Source organism: Erpetoichthys calabaricus, chromosome 4, assembly GCF_900747795.2.
Source record: "Erpetoichthys calabaricus chromosome 4, fErpCal1.3, whole genome shotgun sequence".
In the NCBI taxonomy this organism is placed as follows: domain Eukaryota; kingdom Metazoa; phylum Chordata; class Cladistia; order Polypteriformes; family Polypteridae; genus Erpetoichthys; species Erpetoichthys calabaricus.
This window is the reverse complement of record NC_041397.2, coordinates 120,829,173-120,847,739: the sequence shown is the minus strand read 5'-3', so window position 1 is coordinate 120,847,739 and position 18,567 is coordinate 120,829,173. Positions and strand designations below refer to the sequence as shown.

Below are 18,567 nucleotides of genomic sequence, written 5' to 3'. Positions count from 1 at the left end.
TAATTCTTATTTTGTGTTTTTTTCTCTTTCTTCATCATGTAAAGCACTTTGAGCTACATTATTTGTATAAAAATGTGCTATATAAATAAATGTTGTTGTTGCTGTTAACCCAGTGTGGAAGAATAATTTTAGGATAACAGCATTCATCTTAAAGAAATAGCATAAAGGGTTAATAAATGTGGGACACCAAATAAAGGTCAAGTGAACAACAAAATGTATACTGAAATATAAGATCCGGTTTAGGAAAACTACTGAGATGGTCAAGTAAATAAAGAATGTACCAGAAGAAAGGTTGATGTAATATACAAAACTAGCCAACCTGCGGCGTAGCATATGCCGCTTAATTATGTATTGATGGTTGAACACTTCCTGAAAGACACAGTTGTCCAAATGGGGTGGGTTTGAGGATACGACTGTAAGTGAATGAAAGGATGGAACTCTGGAGAGAGCAACATACAATTGTCCGTGACTGAAAACTGGAGGACCGCTGCCGTGCCCCCACCTCCCAGAGCGAGGGACGGGGCTGGACAGCAGTCGGGCGCGGAGGGCGGAACGGGGGGAGAGGGGAAGGACGCCCAGGGAGGACGCCCTTTCCACCCCCTCCGCCTCTGCGGAGAGAGGGCGGGGAAGCGGGCCCGAGAGGTTTCGGGTCCTAACTGTCCAATGACAGGTCGGCACAACCGGTAATGATCCTTCCGCAGTTTCCCCCACGGAAACCTTGTTATGACTTTTACTTCCTCTAGATAGTCAAGTTCAATCATCTTCTCGGCACTCCGCCAGAGGCCACGAGCGACCTCACTAAACCATCCAATTGGTAGTAGCAACGGGCGGTGTGTACAAAGGGCAGGGACTTAATCAGTGCAAGCTTATGACCCGCACTTACTGGGAATTCCTCGTTCGTGGGGAACAATTGCAAGCCCCGGTCCCCATCACGAATGGGGTTCAGCGGCTTACTCACACCTCTCGGCGGCGGGTAGACACACGTCGATCCATTCAGTGTAGCGCGCGTGCAGCCCCGGACATCTAAGGTCATCACAGACCTGTTATTGCTCAATCTCACGTGGCTGAAAGCCACTTGTCCATCTAAGAAGTTGGACGCCAACCGCTTGGGGGTCGCGTAACTATTTAGCAGGAGGGAGTCTCGTTCATTATCAGAATTAACCAGACAAATCGCTCCACCAACTAAGAACGGCCATGCACCACCACCCACAGAATCGAGAAATAGCTATCAATCTGTCAATCCTCTCCGTGTCCGGGCCGGGTGAGGTTTCCCATATTGAGTCAAATTAAGCCACAGGCTCCAATCCTGGTGGTGCCGTTCCATCAATTCCTTTAAGTTTCAGCTTTGCAACCATACTCCCCCCGGAACCCAAAGACTTTGGCTTCCTGGTTGGCTGCCCGGCGGGTCATGGGAATAATGCCGCCGGATCGCCAGTTGGCATCGTTTATGGTCGGAACTACGACGGTATCTGATCGTCTTCAAACCTCCGACTTTCGTTCTTGATTAATGAAAACATTCTTGGCAAATGCTTTTGCTCTCACTCGAATTGCTGGTGGGCGGGGCTCTGTCATGCATATCCCATGGTCTCTGTCTTGCGTGCCATGGTTGGCTGCTTAGTGAATTGTTGGTGGGTGGGGCTCTGTGAGTTGGCGGGTGTGGCTCTGTCGTGCGTATCCCATGGTTGTCTTGCGTGCCCTGGTCGGCTGCTTAGTGAATTATATATATATATATATATATATATATATATATATATATATATAGATCTTCTGAAGGATGACTAAGAGATGACTAAGAAATCAGCAGATGTCCTGTAAACTAAAATGGACAGTTGTTATACGCACAGAAATTTCAAGGGTGGTGTCGCATCTCAAAAGGTATAAGAACAACCAGAATATAATATAATAGGCTTTTATTCTATATATCTATACTAATAAAAGGCAAAGCCCTCACTGACTGACTGACTGACTGACTGACTGACTGACTGACTGACTCACTCACTCACTCACCACTCACTCACTCACTCACTCACTGACTCACTCACTCACTCACTCACTCACTCACTCATCACTAATTCTCCAACTTCCCGTGTAGGTGGAAGGCTGAAATTTGGCAGGCTTATTCCTTACAGCTTACTTACAAAAGTTAGGCAGGTTTCATTTCGAAATTGTACACGTAATGGTCATAACTGGAACCTCTTTTTTGTCCATATACTGTAATGGAGTGCAGCTCAATGGCCGTGGGAGGCGGAGTCGCGTATCGCGTCATCACGCCTCCTACGTAATCACATGAACTGAAAACAAGGAACAGCCACAAAGAGCGCTGAAGAAAACATTCATTACATAATTGAGAAGGCAGCGAAACAATAAGAAGCGAGCGAGTGACTGACTGAACACAGCACGAGTGATCACTTCGATGAATCAAACCTGTTCAAAAAACACATTACACAATTGATAAGGTACGAAAAGAATATGAAGCGACTGACGCATACAGGCATAAATTAAGCTCATAGACCTACAAAAGATTGCCATTTTTCTCCTGTACAACTATACAACAGTAAGCTTCCACGGCTTGGTCATATTCCAACCGGACTGCTCAACTGACAACGTGGTATACAAAGACAACTATAACAATCGTAATAAACGAACAATGAAACAACGGAGAACCTGTGCATTAAATAAAAAGGCTGCTTCCTTGGCAAAGCAAGGAAAAAGGATGGCCTTATATGGCGTTCGTTTATAAAAACAATCGTAATAGACGAACAATAAATCACTACAGAACCGCGACGCAAGCAGAAAGGACGGACTTATATGGCGTTCGTTTATAAAACAGCGGAGAAGCTGTGTAAAGACAGCTTCACAAAAAAACAGATCCTTAACAAATTGTTACTGGTATATTTTCCCTCAGTTTAAAAAGGTTTTCTTTTCTTCTTAATAAAAATTTAAAAGCAGTACTTCGCCGCTGCAAAGTGTGGGGATTTTGAAATATATATATACAGTGGTGTGAAAAACTATTTGCCCCCTTCCTGATTTCTTATTCTTTTGCATGTTTGTCACACAAAATGTTTCTGATCATCAAACACATTTAACCATTAGTCAAATATAACACAAGTAAACACAAAATGCAGTTTGTAAATGATGGTGTTTATTATTTAGGGAGAAAAAAAAATCCAAACCCACATGGCCCTGTGTGAAAAAGTAATTGCCCCCTGAACCTAATAACTGGTTGGGCCACCCTTAGCAGCAATAACTGCAATCAAGCGTTTGCGATAACTTGCAATGAGTCTTTTACAGCGCTCTGGAGGAATTTTGGCCCACTCATCTTTGCAAAATTGTTGTAATTCAGCTTTATTTGAGGGTTTTCTAGCATGAACCGCCTTTTTAAGGTCATGCCATAGCATCTCAATTGGATTCAGGTCAGGACTTTGACTAGGCCACTCCAAAGTCTTCATTTTGTTTTTCTTCAGCCATTCAGAGGTGGATTTGCTGGTGTGTTTTGGGTCATTGTCCTGTTGCAGCACCCAAGATCGCTTCAGCTTGAGTTGACGAACAGATGGCCGGACATTCTCCTTCAGGATTTTTTGGTAGACAGTAGAATTCATGGTTCCATCTATCACAGCAAGCCTTCCAGGTCCTGAAGCAGCAAAACAACCCCAGACCATCACACTACCACCACCATATTTTACTGTTGGTATGATGTTCTTTTTCTGAAATGCTGTGTTCCTTTTACGCCAGATGTAACGGGACATTTGCCTTCCAAAAAGTTCAACTTTTGACTCATCAGTCCACAAGGTATTTTCCCAAAAGTCTTGGCAATCGTTGAGATGTTTCTTAGCAAAATTGAGACGAGCCCTAATGTTCTTTTTGCTTAACAGTGGTTTGCGTCTTGGAAATCTGCCATGCAGGCCGTTTTTGCCCAGTCTCTTTCTTATGGTGGAGTCGTGAACACTGACCTTAATTGAGGCAAGCGAGGCCTGCAGTTCTTTAGACGTTGTCCTGGGGTCTTTTGTGACCTCCTGGATGAGTCGTCTCTGCGCTCTTGGGGTAATTTTGGTCGGCCGGCCACTCCTGGGAAGGTTCACCACTGTTCCATGTTTTTGCCATTTGTGGATAATGGCTCTCACTGTGGTTCGCTGGAGTCCCAAAGCTTTAGAAATGGCTTTATAACCTTTACCAGACTGATAGATCTCAGTTACTTCTGTTCTCATTTGTTCCTGAATTTCTTTGGATCTTGGCATGATGTCTAGCTTTTGAGGTGCTTTTGGTCTACTTCTCTGTGTCAGGCAGCTCCTATTTAAGTGATTTCTTGATTGAAACAGGTGTGGCAGTAATCAGGCCTGGGGGTGGCTACGGAAATTGAACTCAGGTGTGATACACCACAGTTAGGTTATTTTTTAACAAGGGGGCAATTACTTTTTCACACAGGGCCATGTAGGTTTGGATTTTTTTTCTCCCTAAATAATAAAAACCATCATTTAAAAACTGCATTTTGTGTTTACTTGTGTTATATTTGACTAATGGTTAAATGTGTTTGATGATCAGAAACATTTTGTGTGACAAACATGCAAAAGAATAAGAAATCAGGAAGGGGGCAAATAGTTTTTCACACCACTGTATATATATATATATATATGGAGATATGTGTATATATATATATATATATATATATATATATATATATATATATATATATGTGTGAATGAATGTATGTATAAATGTATGTCTATATATATATATATATATATATATATATATGTAGATATGTATATATATATGTGTATATATATGTAGATATGTATATATATGTGTAGATATGTAAATATATATATGTATTGTCACACACGTACGCATGGGAGGCAGCTAAAGGGCTTGAGGGACGGCAGTTCTGATACATGCCTCTTTTTCTCTCTTGCCTGCAGACCGTTCCTGGGGGATTCCACCTGGCTCTCGTGACATCATTTCCGGGACCGAGCCAATGGAAGGAGACCTGACTGGCTCCGGCCCCTCTGACGTCATGTCCGGGCTCGGTCCAATGGAGAACGAACACATCCCTGATCCTTATGACCTCACTTCCTGTCTTCCCCTTTAAAACCCTGCCCTCTTTCCTAATTCCTCAGTCTTATCCTGGACTCAATTGTATGCACATCAGTGCTATTCATTGGCTTACAACGACTTTGCAGCCGAGGATTTTGAGATTATACGGGTGGCTGCCCCAAACCTTTTTCTGTCTCAGACTCGTTTTGTGACATTGGCGTAGTCGGCAGGATGGAGAAATCCTGGCAAAGAAGAGGACAGGACCTGCAACACATCCAGGTGGGAGAGTACCGGGGCCGAGTTTCCAGGCGGGGAGGGTGTCCCGTGTTTCGGAGTGGCCTGGTACAGGCTCTGCTCCTGGCATGCTCCACTAGACAGCCTAGGCAGGCCAGGGAGTGTGCAGGAGGGGCTCACAGAATTGGGCTGCTTCGGACTGGGGAGGCGAAGAGGGCTGTTTGTGCTCTCTCGGAGGAGAGTGCCTGCCTCCCTGTGAAGCCAGAGCCCCGATTTCCACCTAGGGGTGCCCCAGACTGGCAGGTGAATAACCTGAAAAGATGGAGGTTCGACCCAGAGAGGCCGACCTCTCAACAAGCCTGGTCCCTATGGGCAAAGGTAGGGCAGTGGCTACGGCCACACGAAAATAGGCCCTACCAAATAATAGAGCAGGTGGCATGCTACTTGCTACTGGAGTCACTTCCCCAGTGTTTCACCCAGCCGGTCTGGGGAAGACAATTTAAAAACATGGCAGAGCTCATCGAGCTCGTTGAAAAACAAAGGGGGGCCTCCCCATCTGGGGGAGCTGAACCGTCCCTTTGCCGAACTCAAACGAAGTACGTCCCAAACCCTAGCCTCTCCCTGTACAACCCAGAGCTTGTGCCGATGTCCCCGAGGCTGCGAGCGCGCAAACCGCTTGGGAATAAGGAGGAATGCAGGTGGAGGGGGAGGAGGGGTTGGTGTGCTCTGACAAACCTGTTGACGGTCCCACACACAGGCATGGCGATCGTTAATGAGTATAAAACGTCTGTACTGTTCGATACCGGCAGCAACATTTCCATTGTTGCCCGCCGATTTGTGCTACCGCAACAGTGGTTGAAAGTTAAGACCGGTATAACCTGTGTCCACGGGGAAACCCGCTGGTACAGGACCGCCGCTTGTGTCATTAGTTACGAAGGGTCAGTTCAAAAAGTAACCGTGGCGATCCTTCCTGATCCTCCACACCCGGTGATACTAGGGCGGGACTGGTCTAAAATAAAAAGCGGTGAGACACCTACCACTCCTGGGGATAACTTGGGCCTAGTCATGGACGGGAATGAGCCGTCTCCAGCTGCCTTCACGCCGTGTAATCAGCCGGCAGAGAGAGATGAAGCAGCCGTCATGAGTGACGTGGCTACTCCCGGACCGTCGCGTGCCGACACGTCATCCACCAGGGCCGCGACGGAACGCGAGGAAACCACGCCCCTTGAGGTCGGCGCCAACCCTCTCTCCCTGTTATGATTTCAATTTAGAGACACGCCGGATTCCTTTAAAAGGGAGCAGTGGAGTGACGACTCCCTGAAATTTGCAAAAAATGCAGTGGTCCTAGTCAACGGCCAGCACACAAATCAGTCCATGCCACAGGGTCCTCACTTTGTGTTGGAAAACGACCTTCTCTATCGTGTAGCAGTGCATGAGGAGCAGGAGAGAAGGCTACTGCTAATCCCGCGAGCCTTCCGGCGGCAGGTCTGCGAGTTAGCACACGCCCACCTCCTAGGTGGCCACTTGGGCACCGAAAAAACCCTGGAGCGGATCAAGCTCCGTTTCTACTGGCCGGGAATCAATGAAGAGGTTCGTCGCTTTTGCGCTTCTTGCCCGGAGTGTCAATTGCGACAAATTCCAAGAAAGGACCGTGCTCCTCTCATTCCCATTCCCCTGATTGACATTCCTTTCCACCGTATTGGGGTCAATATAGTTGGACCTCTAGAGCCCTCAGCCCGAGGACACAAGTACATCCTAGTCCTCGTGGATTATGCTACAAGATACCCCGAAGCTGTTCCGTTGCGCTCAGCCACTTTTAAAGCAATTGCACGGGAATTACTAGGGGTCTTTTCGCGCGTGGGGATCCCCAAGGAAGTCTTGACGGACCAGGGGACACCCTTCACCTCGGAAACGTTCAAGGAGACTGCCAGATTACTGAAAATAAAGCATTTAAAGACCGCGGTGTATTATCCTCAAACCGACAGTTTAGTGGAGAGATTTAATCAGACTCTCAAACAAATGCTGCATAAGGTGGTCAACGAGGATGGAAGGAACTGGGATCAGCTCCTCCCCCTCATCCTTTTTGCCTATCGGGAAGTCCCACAAGCCTCAACGGGGTTCTCCCCTTTTGAATTATTATATGGGCGACAACCCCGGGGCATATTAGATAGTCTAAAAGAAGGATGGGAAGAAGAGGCTCTTCCCTGTACAAACATATTAGAGTATATCGCGCAATTACACGATAGGTTTCGAAAAATTCGGCCCCTCCTTAAAAGTCACATGGAAGAGGCTCAAGCAGCACAGGCCCGTTACTACAACCGCGGCACGTCTCTCCGGGAGTTCCACCCAGGAGATCAGGTCATGGTCCTAGTGCCTACCTCCCACTCGAAGTTACTTGCCCATGGGCAAGGCCCCTATGAAGTTAAGGAGAGGAAGGGATTGGTTGATTATTTGGTGAATCAACCAAATCGTCGTCCAAAGGAGCGGGTTTATCATGTGAATCTGCTGAAACCGTGGAAGGACAGGGATCTCGATCCCTCCTCCGGCCAGCCCCGCTCACTCTTCGCTCACACCCACAGCCTTAACTTCGAGGTGGACTTAAGTCCCAGACAGCGGCAGGAGCTGGAAACAGCCATCTGGGCCACTCGGGAGGTAGTCAATGAGAACACCGGACGGACCTCTCTGATTGAGCATAACATTGTGACAGAACCCGGGGTTATTGTCCGAGAACGCCTGTATCGTCTTCCCGAGGCAAAAAGGGCTGAAGTGGAGCTTGAGATCAAGCGCATGCTGGAACTAGGTGTGATTGAGGAAACTTATAGTCCCTGGTCCAGTCCCATTGTGTTGGTCGGAAAGCCTGACGGGAGTTGGAGGTTTTGCAATGACTTCCGTCGGCTTAATCAAGTCTCCCAATTTGATGCCTATCCAATGCCACGAGTGGACGACCTCCTCGAGAGGCTTGGACTGGCTCGTTATTTGACCACACTTGACAAGACAAAAGGGTATTGGCAGGTTCCTTTAACGGACTCCGTGAAGGAAAAAACGGCGTTTAGTACCCCTAGTGGACACTGGCAGTATCGTGTCCTTCCATTTGGGTTACACGGGGCACCAGCGACCTTCCAACGTCTGGTGGACAAAGTGCTCCGTCCTCATAATTCATACAGTGCTGCCTACCTGGATGACGTGGTCATCTATTCCAGCACCTGGAAGAAACACCTACAGCATGTCCAAGCTGTATTGCGGACACTTGGTGAGGCCGGGCTCCGGATTAATCCCAAGAAATGCTTCATCAGATTAACCGAGGCCAAATATTTAGGCTACCTGGTGGGTCGGGGTACCGTAAGGCCACAGTGCCCCAAGATAGACGGCATTCTGAAATGGCCCCGTCCGCGAACCAAGCGGCAGGTCCAAGCCTTTCTCGGATTAGTGGGGTACTACCGCCGGTTTGTGCCCCGGTTCTCAGAGAGAGCGGTGCTCTTGACTGATTTGACAAAGAAGAGGGCCCCGAACGTTGTGGTATGGACTGAGAAGACAGGCGCTGCATTTAGTGACTTAAAGCAGGCCCTTACGTCCGCACCTATTTTGATGGCACCTAACTTTTCTTTGCCTTTCATCCTCCAGACGGACGCTTCGGACACAGGCCTTGGAGCTGTGCTGAGCCAAAGCGTCGATGGTGTGGAACACCCCATCATGTACCTGAGCCGGAAACTGTTAGACCGGGAGACCAGGTATGCAGCGGTGGAAAGGGAGGCTTTGGCGATTAAATGGGTGATTACTCAACTGAGGTACTACCTGTTGGGCCGGGAATTCACCCTTGTCATGCACCATGCACCCCTACAGTGGATGGCCCTGCACAAGGAGTCGAATCAGCGGGTCACCAGGTGGTTCATTGACCTACAGCCATACAAGTTTTCGCTCGTTCATCGTTGAGGTTCTCTCCATGCCAACGCTGATGCACTTTCCCGCGTTCACGACCTCTTGGTTAGGGTTGCCCGACCCGACGGGTCTGGGCTAAGGGGGGGGCCTTGTCACACACGTGCGCATGGGAGGCAGCTAAAGGGCTTGAGGGACGGCAGTTCTGATACATGCCGGGAGGTGGCAGAGTGCACTGACTCTTTTTCTCTCTTGCCTGCAGACCGTTCCCGGGGGATTCCACCTGGCTCTCGTGACATCATTTCCGGGACCGAGCCAATGGAAGGAGACCTGACTTGCTCCGGCCCCTCTGACGTCATGTCCGGGCTCGGTCCAATGGAGAACGAACACATCCCTGATCCTTATGACCTCACTTCCTGTCTTCCCCTTTAAAACCCTGCCCTCTTTCCTAATTCCTCAGTCTTATCCTGGACTCAATTGTATGCACATCAGTGCTATTCATTGGCTTACAACGACTTTGCAGCCGAGGATTTTGAGATTATACGGGTGGCTGCCCCAAACCTTTTTCTGTCTCAGACTCGTTTTGTGACAGTATATATATGTGTCTGTGTGTGTGTGTATATATATATATATGTATATATATATGTATGTGTGTATATATATATATATATATGTATGTGTGTATATATATATATATATATGTATGTGTATATGTATGTGTGTATATATATATGTATGTGTATATGTATGTGTGTGTATATATATATGTATGTGTATATGTATGTGTGTATATATATATGTATGTGTATGTATGTATGTGTATATGTATATATGTATATGTGTATGTGTGTGCATGTGTGTATATGTATGTGTATATATATATTGATATGTGTATATATATATGTATATATATGTGTATGTGTATCTGTATATATATATATATATACAGTATATATGTGTAGATATGTATATATGTAGATATGTATATATATATGTATATGTGTGTCTGTGTATGTGTATTATATATGACAGCAAAACTCATAACAATGACAACACAATTACATTGACAATCATATTATGTTATTTTTAAAATGTTTCCTTTTCTTTTTCATAACCTCTTTAACACTCTACTTCTCCGCTGCGAAGCGCGGGTATTTTGCTAGTATATATATACTTGGGTGTAAACCAACGAACCAACCAGAGTAAAATGTATGCATTGATCGACACTGTATGTAAATTTAACAGTTTATAAAATGAACCTCTATCCTTTGTTACTCTGACCATTCTAATCATTCTGACCATGCTGTAATGGACTGCTTCTGAAGAATGCTCCCTCCAAAGCATTTTGCCGAGGAGTAATTAAAAGATACAATGAACAGCTTTTCTGCTGCCTGATTACTACTGTATTAGAGGATGTTTCTTTCTTTAATAAGATGTTAAATTTCGACCACATCAGGGGCCTCATGTATAAACGGTGCGTACGAACGTTTCCACGCTCAAATCGCGATGTATAAAACTTAAACTTGGCGTAAAGCCACGCACATTTCCACGATACCTCATACCCTGGCGTTTTGCAGACTGGCAGCACCCAGCGTCAAAGCAGTGCTACTGTTCCTGTGTGGTCACCCTTTCTTTCTTAGGCCCACATTCCTGCTGCAGCTTTATAAATACAATGAAATTAACTGCATATTGTTTATTAGTGTAATGCATCTGATTGTAATTAACCTGCAGCAATATAATGGTCCAGGGAATAGCCATAGTATTCCAAATACCATAACTGCTTTAGTATTGTTAGCTCACTGCATCTTCTTCTTCTTCTTTCAGCTGCTCCCGTTAAGGGTTGCCACAGCGGATCATCTTTTTCCATATTACTCTCACTGCACCACTCAGAGTATTTATATCACTGTATCTGAGTGGGGAATCACAGCAGCAGCTGATCGGAAAGAGAATTATCGGTATACAGTTTCAAGCACACACTACCTCAGCCACAACGCGTCAAAGCCTTTCCTGTACGGACCTTGCGTTTCAGAAACAGTTTCATCCCAAGAACTATAAACGCACTCAATCAGTCCATCAAGTGCTCCTTGTAGAACTGTTTGTACTTATAAGAACAATTACCCCACTGTAAACTTGCACTACAGTTATAATATTGCACAACCTGCGACACTTTATAAAGCGCGTATGATGACGATATCATTTTTAAGATGAAATGCAGCAAAATATGTTGCTTATAGTATACAGATAAAACTTTAACTTCATTTAAATAATCTGTATTGTTAATAATTAAACATGTGAGGACACGGTGCCGCAGCGCTAGCTAGTTCACGGATAGCTCCTGCCTTGCGCTGTATTATTGCTGGTGCTGACGCAACACTGGAAGGATAGACAGACAGAATAATTAAACATGTACTACGAAGATATTTCAATGTTCCTTAAAAGTTTTGAAGAATCGGCATTCTAAGCTTACAGATGGCTTAACGTCTATTACAGAGCTGATTGTGTGGCGATTGGGTATTTGGAGAAAGAAATGTAAGGACAGGAATTGGAGGTTAGTACGTTTGAAAGAGACAGTACTTCTGTAATAAATTATTTCATCGAAGGTCGCACATGGCTCAGCAAGCCTCTTGCATGAGATATGAACAATCACTGCGCCACCGTGTTCCCATGTTTAATAACATGCTTTCATTCCTGTCATCATGAAAAAGATATCACGTATACATCTCAGTATTTTAATTATTCAGAGAGCTGTAATATCACGAATGTAATGGATTCTGTGTCCTGTCGGAGAAAGAGAAAGAATGGAAGCACGTAGTGATTCACACACATAGAGCACATAGAAGATCAAACACAGAACAAAGCATTTAACGTGCTACTTGAGAAACTAGTAAAATAAACGATTTTAAGATGAAGTTTATGATGTTCTACTTTAATGACAAAATAAACTATGTGATTAAAGTGGAAATTTCGAGATTAAAGTTGACATTTCGTGCTTTTTTCTCACTGTGTGCCTATTTTTTTTCTCTGTACCCTAATAAGCTTTCATATGACACTCAGATGGTCTGCTGCGAGTCGCTTTTTCACGCCAACTTTGATATGTGATTTCTTTTTTATTTTGGGCACTGTGCGACTTTGTGAACTTGAGCTTTCGAGTTTCTCCGACACTATGTCACGCGATCAACTTTCTTTTGTTGATTATACCACTGTTTAAACCAACAAATAGTACGTTTTTCCTTTGCCTCCACTTGGTATTCGCTGAAATTCTTATATTTTCCCCCGTGCTTTTCCCATTGTCTTTTCACAAAAGGCTATTTATATCGATTTGCATATTCAAAGAGGCATAATTCTGGGAGGAGTTGGGGCGGGACAGAAGGCGCGTGCACATGCGTTACTTTTCACGCTGATCGGGATTTATGTAGTGGAAGAACGTGAAAGTTTGCGTACGCACAGATTCCTGCATCTGGATTTTTCTGTGTGTATGCACATTACCCTTTTGTGCTTACGCCATGTTATAGTGTGAGTTCTACACACGGCGTTATACATGAGGCCCCAGGTCTTCAAAATCCTCAAAGGATTTTGATAAAGTAGATCCAGTAGAACTGTTTCAACTTAAGGATGAATCACATATGTGAGGAAACAAGTGGAAATTAATGGGAAGTTCATTGAAGAATGAAGCCAGTGTAACCACAAGGGGGTGCCACTGAGCCCCAAACCTCAGACACAGCAATACTCAACACAATTCCAGGTTCAAATAAATGATTTTTATTTTAGAAGGAACCTTCTTCAAACAAACTCCAGCAAAATAGACCAATCACAATTCCTCCCTCCTCCTCCAATACAGCTCTGCCCCCTGCCTCCTGACTCAACATAAGTGAGGCAGCAGGCTTCCTTTTAAGTTAGACCTGGAAATTTGTTCTAGTCTCCTGTTCACTGAAGCACTTCCGGTTCATATGAAAACCAGGGCAGACCATGGGCAGCACTCTCTGGTGGTCCCCAAAGACCCTGACAGAGCTTTGTCTCCGGACTTCAACTCCCATGCCTCCCTGCAGATGTCCTGATCGGGTTTAGCTCTGAGTAACACGGCCACCTGCGGTCTCTTCTCATTTGTCAAATTTCTTATCTTCTTATGTTCTAACAATTTAAAGGGACATTTCCCAAAATATCCTACATAAGAACAACTATTGGAACAGAATGGTGATGTAGTGGTTAGTGCTGGGGTTCTGTGTTTGTGTTCAGGTCCAGTTACTATCTGTTTGAGGTTTACAGTATATGTGACAGATTTTCTCTGGGTTCTCTTGTTTTCCTTCCAGATCCCAAACATATGCATATTAACAATAAACTTATAATTTCTAATGTAACTTGGCCACCTAGGAATGACTTTTGGTGTGTGGGTGAATCGGATCTGTCCAGGATTGGCTTCTCTCTTGTAACTGATGGAATGGAAAAAACACTTTTCATATTATAAAGAATCTATTAATATTTTTTGAACCAACCTATGCAAGGTCTTGTTATGGTACATAAAGAACACAAATTACCATCATCCTTATAATCATCATCATTTTCATTTCACTCATCCTGATGAAGGCTTCTGGTAGCAGTACTTTAAGCTAGCCTGACCAACATCACATGGGAAAAATGATGCTTCTAGAAGACTGCAAAACACCTAAGAGATATAATCTCTTCTACCAATGCATCATGCTCTGGACTTATTTGATGGGAGGCACAGAGGGGCATAAAATTAGGTGCCCATACCATCTCAACTGGCTCTTCTTGATCCAGAGAAGCAGTGGTTTCATTCCAGGGCCCTCTCATATTCCCAAACTCCTCACCCAATCAGGTTGAATGAATCTAGCAACCAAGCATGGGAACTTAATTTTTGCCATTGGTATTTAAGATCTTGTTCTTTCAGTCACTATCCAGAGGTCCTGAGTGGAGGTGATGGTAGGGAGTAAACTGACTGGCAGGCTGAAAGATTTGTTGGAGACTTAACTCCTCATTCACCACCATTTTCCAACACAGTATTTTTAAATCTAACTTCACTGCACCAATTCAAAGGCAAATGGCATGCTCATCTTGGCTATTCCTACCCTGTCTACATGGGCTTTGTCAATTTGGGAACAAGTATTAAAGATTTCACATAAAAGGCTAACAGAATTACCAGTAAAACAGAACCTGAAAAGTAGTGTATCTGTACAACTTTATTGAAAAAATAAAAAACATTTCATATTACATAATATATAGGTAGCACCAATCCTACCTAGCAAGGAGCAGGCAGATACTGAAACAACTAATTTTTTTTTTTTTTTTAAGTGTAATGCTTTAGTCAGTAGGCCATAAGACATAATACCTGCAACAGACTAAAGCACCTAAATGAAAAGGCAACTATCTTCAAATTAAGAAATTTAATGATTACTTACAACATACTCAGCAACAACTCCTTTGTAAACTTCATAAAACTCTTCTGCATTAGCACGATCCATACTGAACTGTGGAAAGAAGAAAACTTTTTTTAGATTGTTATTTTGCATTTAGTAGTAAATTAAAAATATCTGATCTTTACACAATTGATTAAAAACAGCAGGTCAGGACAGGTCAGGTTGGGGAGCATGCACTGGTACAGCAAGTTGCCACACCTACCACATGATGAAACAGCTCGGGATCCCAGTTGACAACCCCCCAGGCAGTCATGTAGTCCAGTCCCACCCTCCAGAAATGACCACCTATCTGCTGTAGCCAGGTGTTACGTGGGCATCCCCTTGGCTTGGTCCAGCTATTTGAGTCCTCAACAAGGAGGATCCTGTGAGCCGTATCACCCTCAGGGAATCTCGCCACATGGCCATAGTGCCCTAACTGGTGCTCCCTCAATATGCAGGTAACGTGTCTCATTCGGGACTCTGTGAGCAATTGCTCCTTCAACACAAAGTCAAACCAGTGGTACGCAGTGATTATATGAGTAAACACAGTACCGAAGAAGTCCAGATTTCATATCAGATCACTGGATCATGTCCATGTCTAATAACCATAGAGCAAAATAGGAAGCACCAGGACTCTAAAGACTAGGACCTTCATCCTTTTGTAAAGATATTGGGAGCACCACACACCCCTTTCCAGCAATCTCATTACCCTCTATGCTCTCCCAAACCACCTACTGACCCATCTCTACATAGGAAGAGTCACCACAGACATGAATGTCACTGTCAATGTAAGTAAACCTCTCGACACAGTCAACACTCTTTAGACAAGGACACTGCTGATAGCTATGCCGAAGAGGTCATTAAAGGCCGGGATCTTGGTTTTTATCCAGGACACTTATAAACCCAGACACTCTGACTCCTCACTCTGTCTCTCAAGAGCACAGCATTGTCAACAAAGTCATGATAAGTAAATCTTTCTACACCAACAGATGCCCCACAGCCACTGGACCCCACGACATTGCCCAACACCCAGTCCAGGCAAGCACTGAATAGAGTAGGAGGAAGAACACACCTCTGACAAACCCCAGAATCAACTGGGAAAAAACGAAGAGGTTCTGCCTCCACTCTGCACAGCACTCAAAGTACCAATATAAAGGCCGGGATCCTACGAAGTCTCAGGAAGGCAGTTCAATCAACTGAGTGGAATGTTTTATGAAAATCAACAAAGGCTGCAAAGAAACTCTGCCGATATTCGCATTTATGCTCAATGAGAACCCTCAGTGCCAGAATGTGGTTGATGGTAGACTTCTTAGGTATAAAACCAGACTTTTCTGGTTGCTGATAGGTGAGCAACTGTTCACATATCACATTGAGGATGACCCTTGTGCAAAAGAGTGTTTTCATGTGCATGTACCTTATTTGTATGACTGTGATCTGCAATGGGCTATCATCTCAAGCAGAACTTAGTTCTGCCTTGCCCTTGTACCCAATATCCAGGGGTCAAATGTTAGCATCCTGCATTCCTATAATGAAATAAGATGGTAACTCATTCTCAAAATAATACATATATGGTGTATGTGGCTAAGGTGCGGAATGATGGAATCTGTCCTTAAATTCGCTCTATAACACTGCTGACTCCACAAGTCATTTACTCATGTATTTATTTAATTATTTTGAATATTTTAAGACAGGTAAACAGTAACTGCTAGACTGGAATAATCTGTGCAAAATTACACAAGCATCCAATGCATCACTGTGGCATCTTTCTGTGCCCAGAATAAAGACAAGATAGTCACAAATATCCAAGTGGGCCTGTTTATGATACAAATAAAACAATCAGACAAGAAATGGGTCAAATAAAGTGGAACACAAGCTACAAATGAGCTACACAAACCATGTAGTCTGTTGCCCTCTGGGCCAACCAACACAGGGCTGTCTACTGGGAAGACTCATCCTTTGACTACTTCCCAAGTACCTCACAGCAACTTTAAGTTTGACTTGTTTGTCTGGAATGTTACTTGCTTTTAATAAATTCAATAAAAGATTTAACAATAATTTAGCAGTAATCCTGAAACAATAGTACGACCTAAAGCACAGCCAAAATACAAGTCTGGGCTAAGAATTCAAATTAAGATAAAATACTTTATAAAACATGAACTATGAAAATCTTTACAGAGATGAAATCTGATTCAGGGCGGCACGGTGGCGCAGTGGGTAGCGCTGCTGCCTCGCAGTTGGGAGACCTGGGGACCTGGGTTCGCTTCCCGGGTCCTCCCTGCATGGAGTTTGCATGTTCTCCCCGTGTCTGCGTGGGTTTCCTCCGGGTGCTCCGGTTTCCTCCCACAGTCCAAAGACATACAGGTTAGGTGGATTGGCGATTCTAAATTGGCCCTAGTGTGTGCTTGGTGTGTGGGTGTGTTTGTGTGTGTCCTGCGGTGGGTTGGCACCCTGCCCGGGATTGGTTCCTGCCTTGTGCCCTGTGTTGGCTGGGATTGGTTCCAGCAGACCCCTGTGACCCTTTGTTCGGATTCAGCGGGTTGGAAAATGGATGGATGGAAATCTGATTCATGCCTTGAGCAAACTAGTAGAAAATAATAAAAACAAAAAAAGAAAATGAAATAATAATCTAAAAATTAATACATTTACTTGGCTGGTACAAGTCTATTAAAATTTATTTGCAAACACACATTTTATTTCTGAATAGTCCAGTTACAAATTAGAATAAAAATTACAAAGCCATAATATTTAGATATTCCAAGAGAAGTACTTGCAGCAGCCTAGGTAAACAAGTCTTCCAATTTGCCCTTTGCAATGTTGCTTCCAAGTTAGAGTGGCAGTGATTTATATTCCCAAAGAGCAAATAGTTGATGAGCAAAATCTGTGTGAGAAATGGCATGCTGCTACTCTTTATGCCTTTTTCAATAATTTGAAATACTTGCAGTAGAAGGTCATTATTTCCTGAACTTGGCCAAGAGAAAAGTCTAAATTAAACTCTCATTGTAAAACTTTACTACATAAATAATATAAATAGGGCAGCATGATGTCCAGAGAATGTTTTTGGTTTATGGCCGATGCAGTCAGTTATAGATAAATTACTGTACTAATTTTGTGATCTTTTTTAAAAGCCTTTGATAAAAGCGTCAGCCAGGTATACTGTATAATATTAATAGAATGGAAGTCATATACAGTACTGTGCAAAAGTTTTAGGCAGGTGTGAAAAAATGCTGTAAACAAAGAATGCTTTCAAAAATGGAAGTGTTAATCATTTATTTTCATCAATCAACAAAATGCAGTGAATGAACAAAAGAGAAATCTAAATCAAATCAATATTTGGTGTGACCACCCTTTGCCTTCAAAACAGCATCAGTTCTTCTAGGTACATTTGCACACAGTTTTTGAAGGAACTCAGCTGGTAGGTTGTTCCAAACATCTTGGAGAACTAACCACAGATCTTCTGTGGATGTAGGCTTCCTCACATCCTTCTGTCTCTTCATGTAATCCCAGACACACTCGATGATGTTGAGATCAGGGCTCTGTGGGGGCCATACCATCACTTCCAGGACTTCTTGTTCTTCTTTACGCTGAAGATAGTTCTTAATGACTTTGGCTGTGTGTTTGGGGTCGTCGTCCTGCTGCAGAATAAATGTGGGGCCAATCATATGCCTCCCTGATGGTATTGCATGATGGATAAGTATCTGCCTGTATTTCTCAGCATTGAGAACACCATTAATCCTGACCAAATCTCCAACTCCATTTGCAGAAATGCAGCCCCAAACATTCAAGGAACCTGTTGCCTGCAGACACTCATTATTGTACCGCTCTCCAGCCCTTCGACGAACAAACTGCCTTCTGCTATGGCCAAATATTTCAAATTTTGACTCATCAGTCCAGAGCACCTGCTGCCATTTTTCTGCACCCCAGTTCCTGTTTTCGTGCATACTTGAGTCGCTTGGCCTTGTTTCCACGTCGGAGGTATGGCTTTTTGGCTGCAACTCTTCCCTGAAGACCACTTCTGGCC

General features: G+C 44.0%; 1 protein-coding gene across 2 annotated transcripts in view; it reads right to left on the bottom strand.

Moving 5' to 3' along the window:
* Positions 1–18,567, bottom strand: part of nme7 (NME/NM23 family member 7) — a 238,836-nt gene that overhangs the window by 76,939 nt on the left and 143,330 nt on the right. Inside the window, exon 9 of one of the 2 annotated variants that reach the window (XM_051926129.1) lies at positions 14,553–14,621. The exons of the other annotated variant lie outside the window; for it this stretch is intronic. Within the exon in view, the coding sequence (XP_051782089.1) occupies positions 14,553–14,621 (69 nt within the window). The remainder of the gene's footprint in view (positions 1–14,552; positions 14,622–18,567) is intronic. 2 annotated transcript variants of the gene reach the window in all.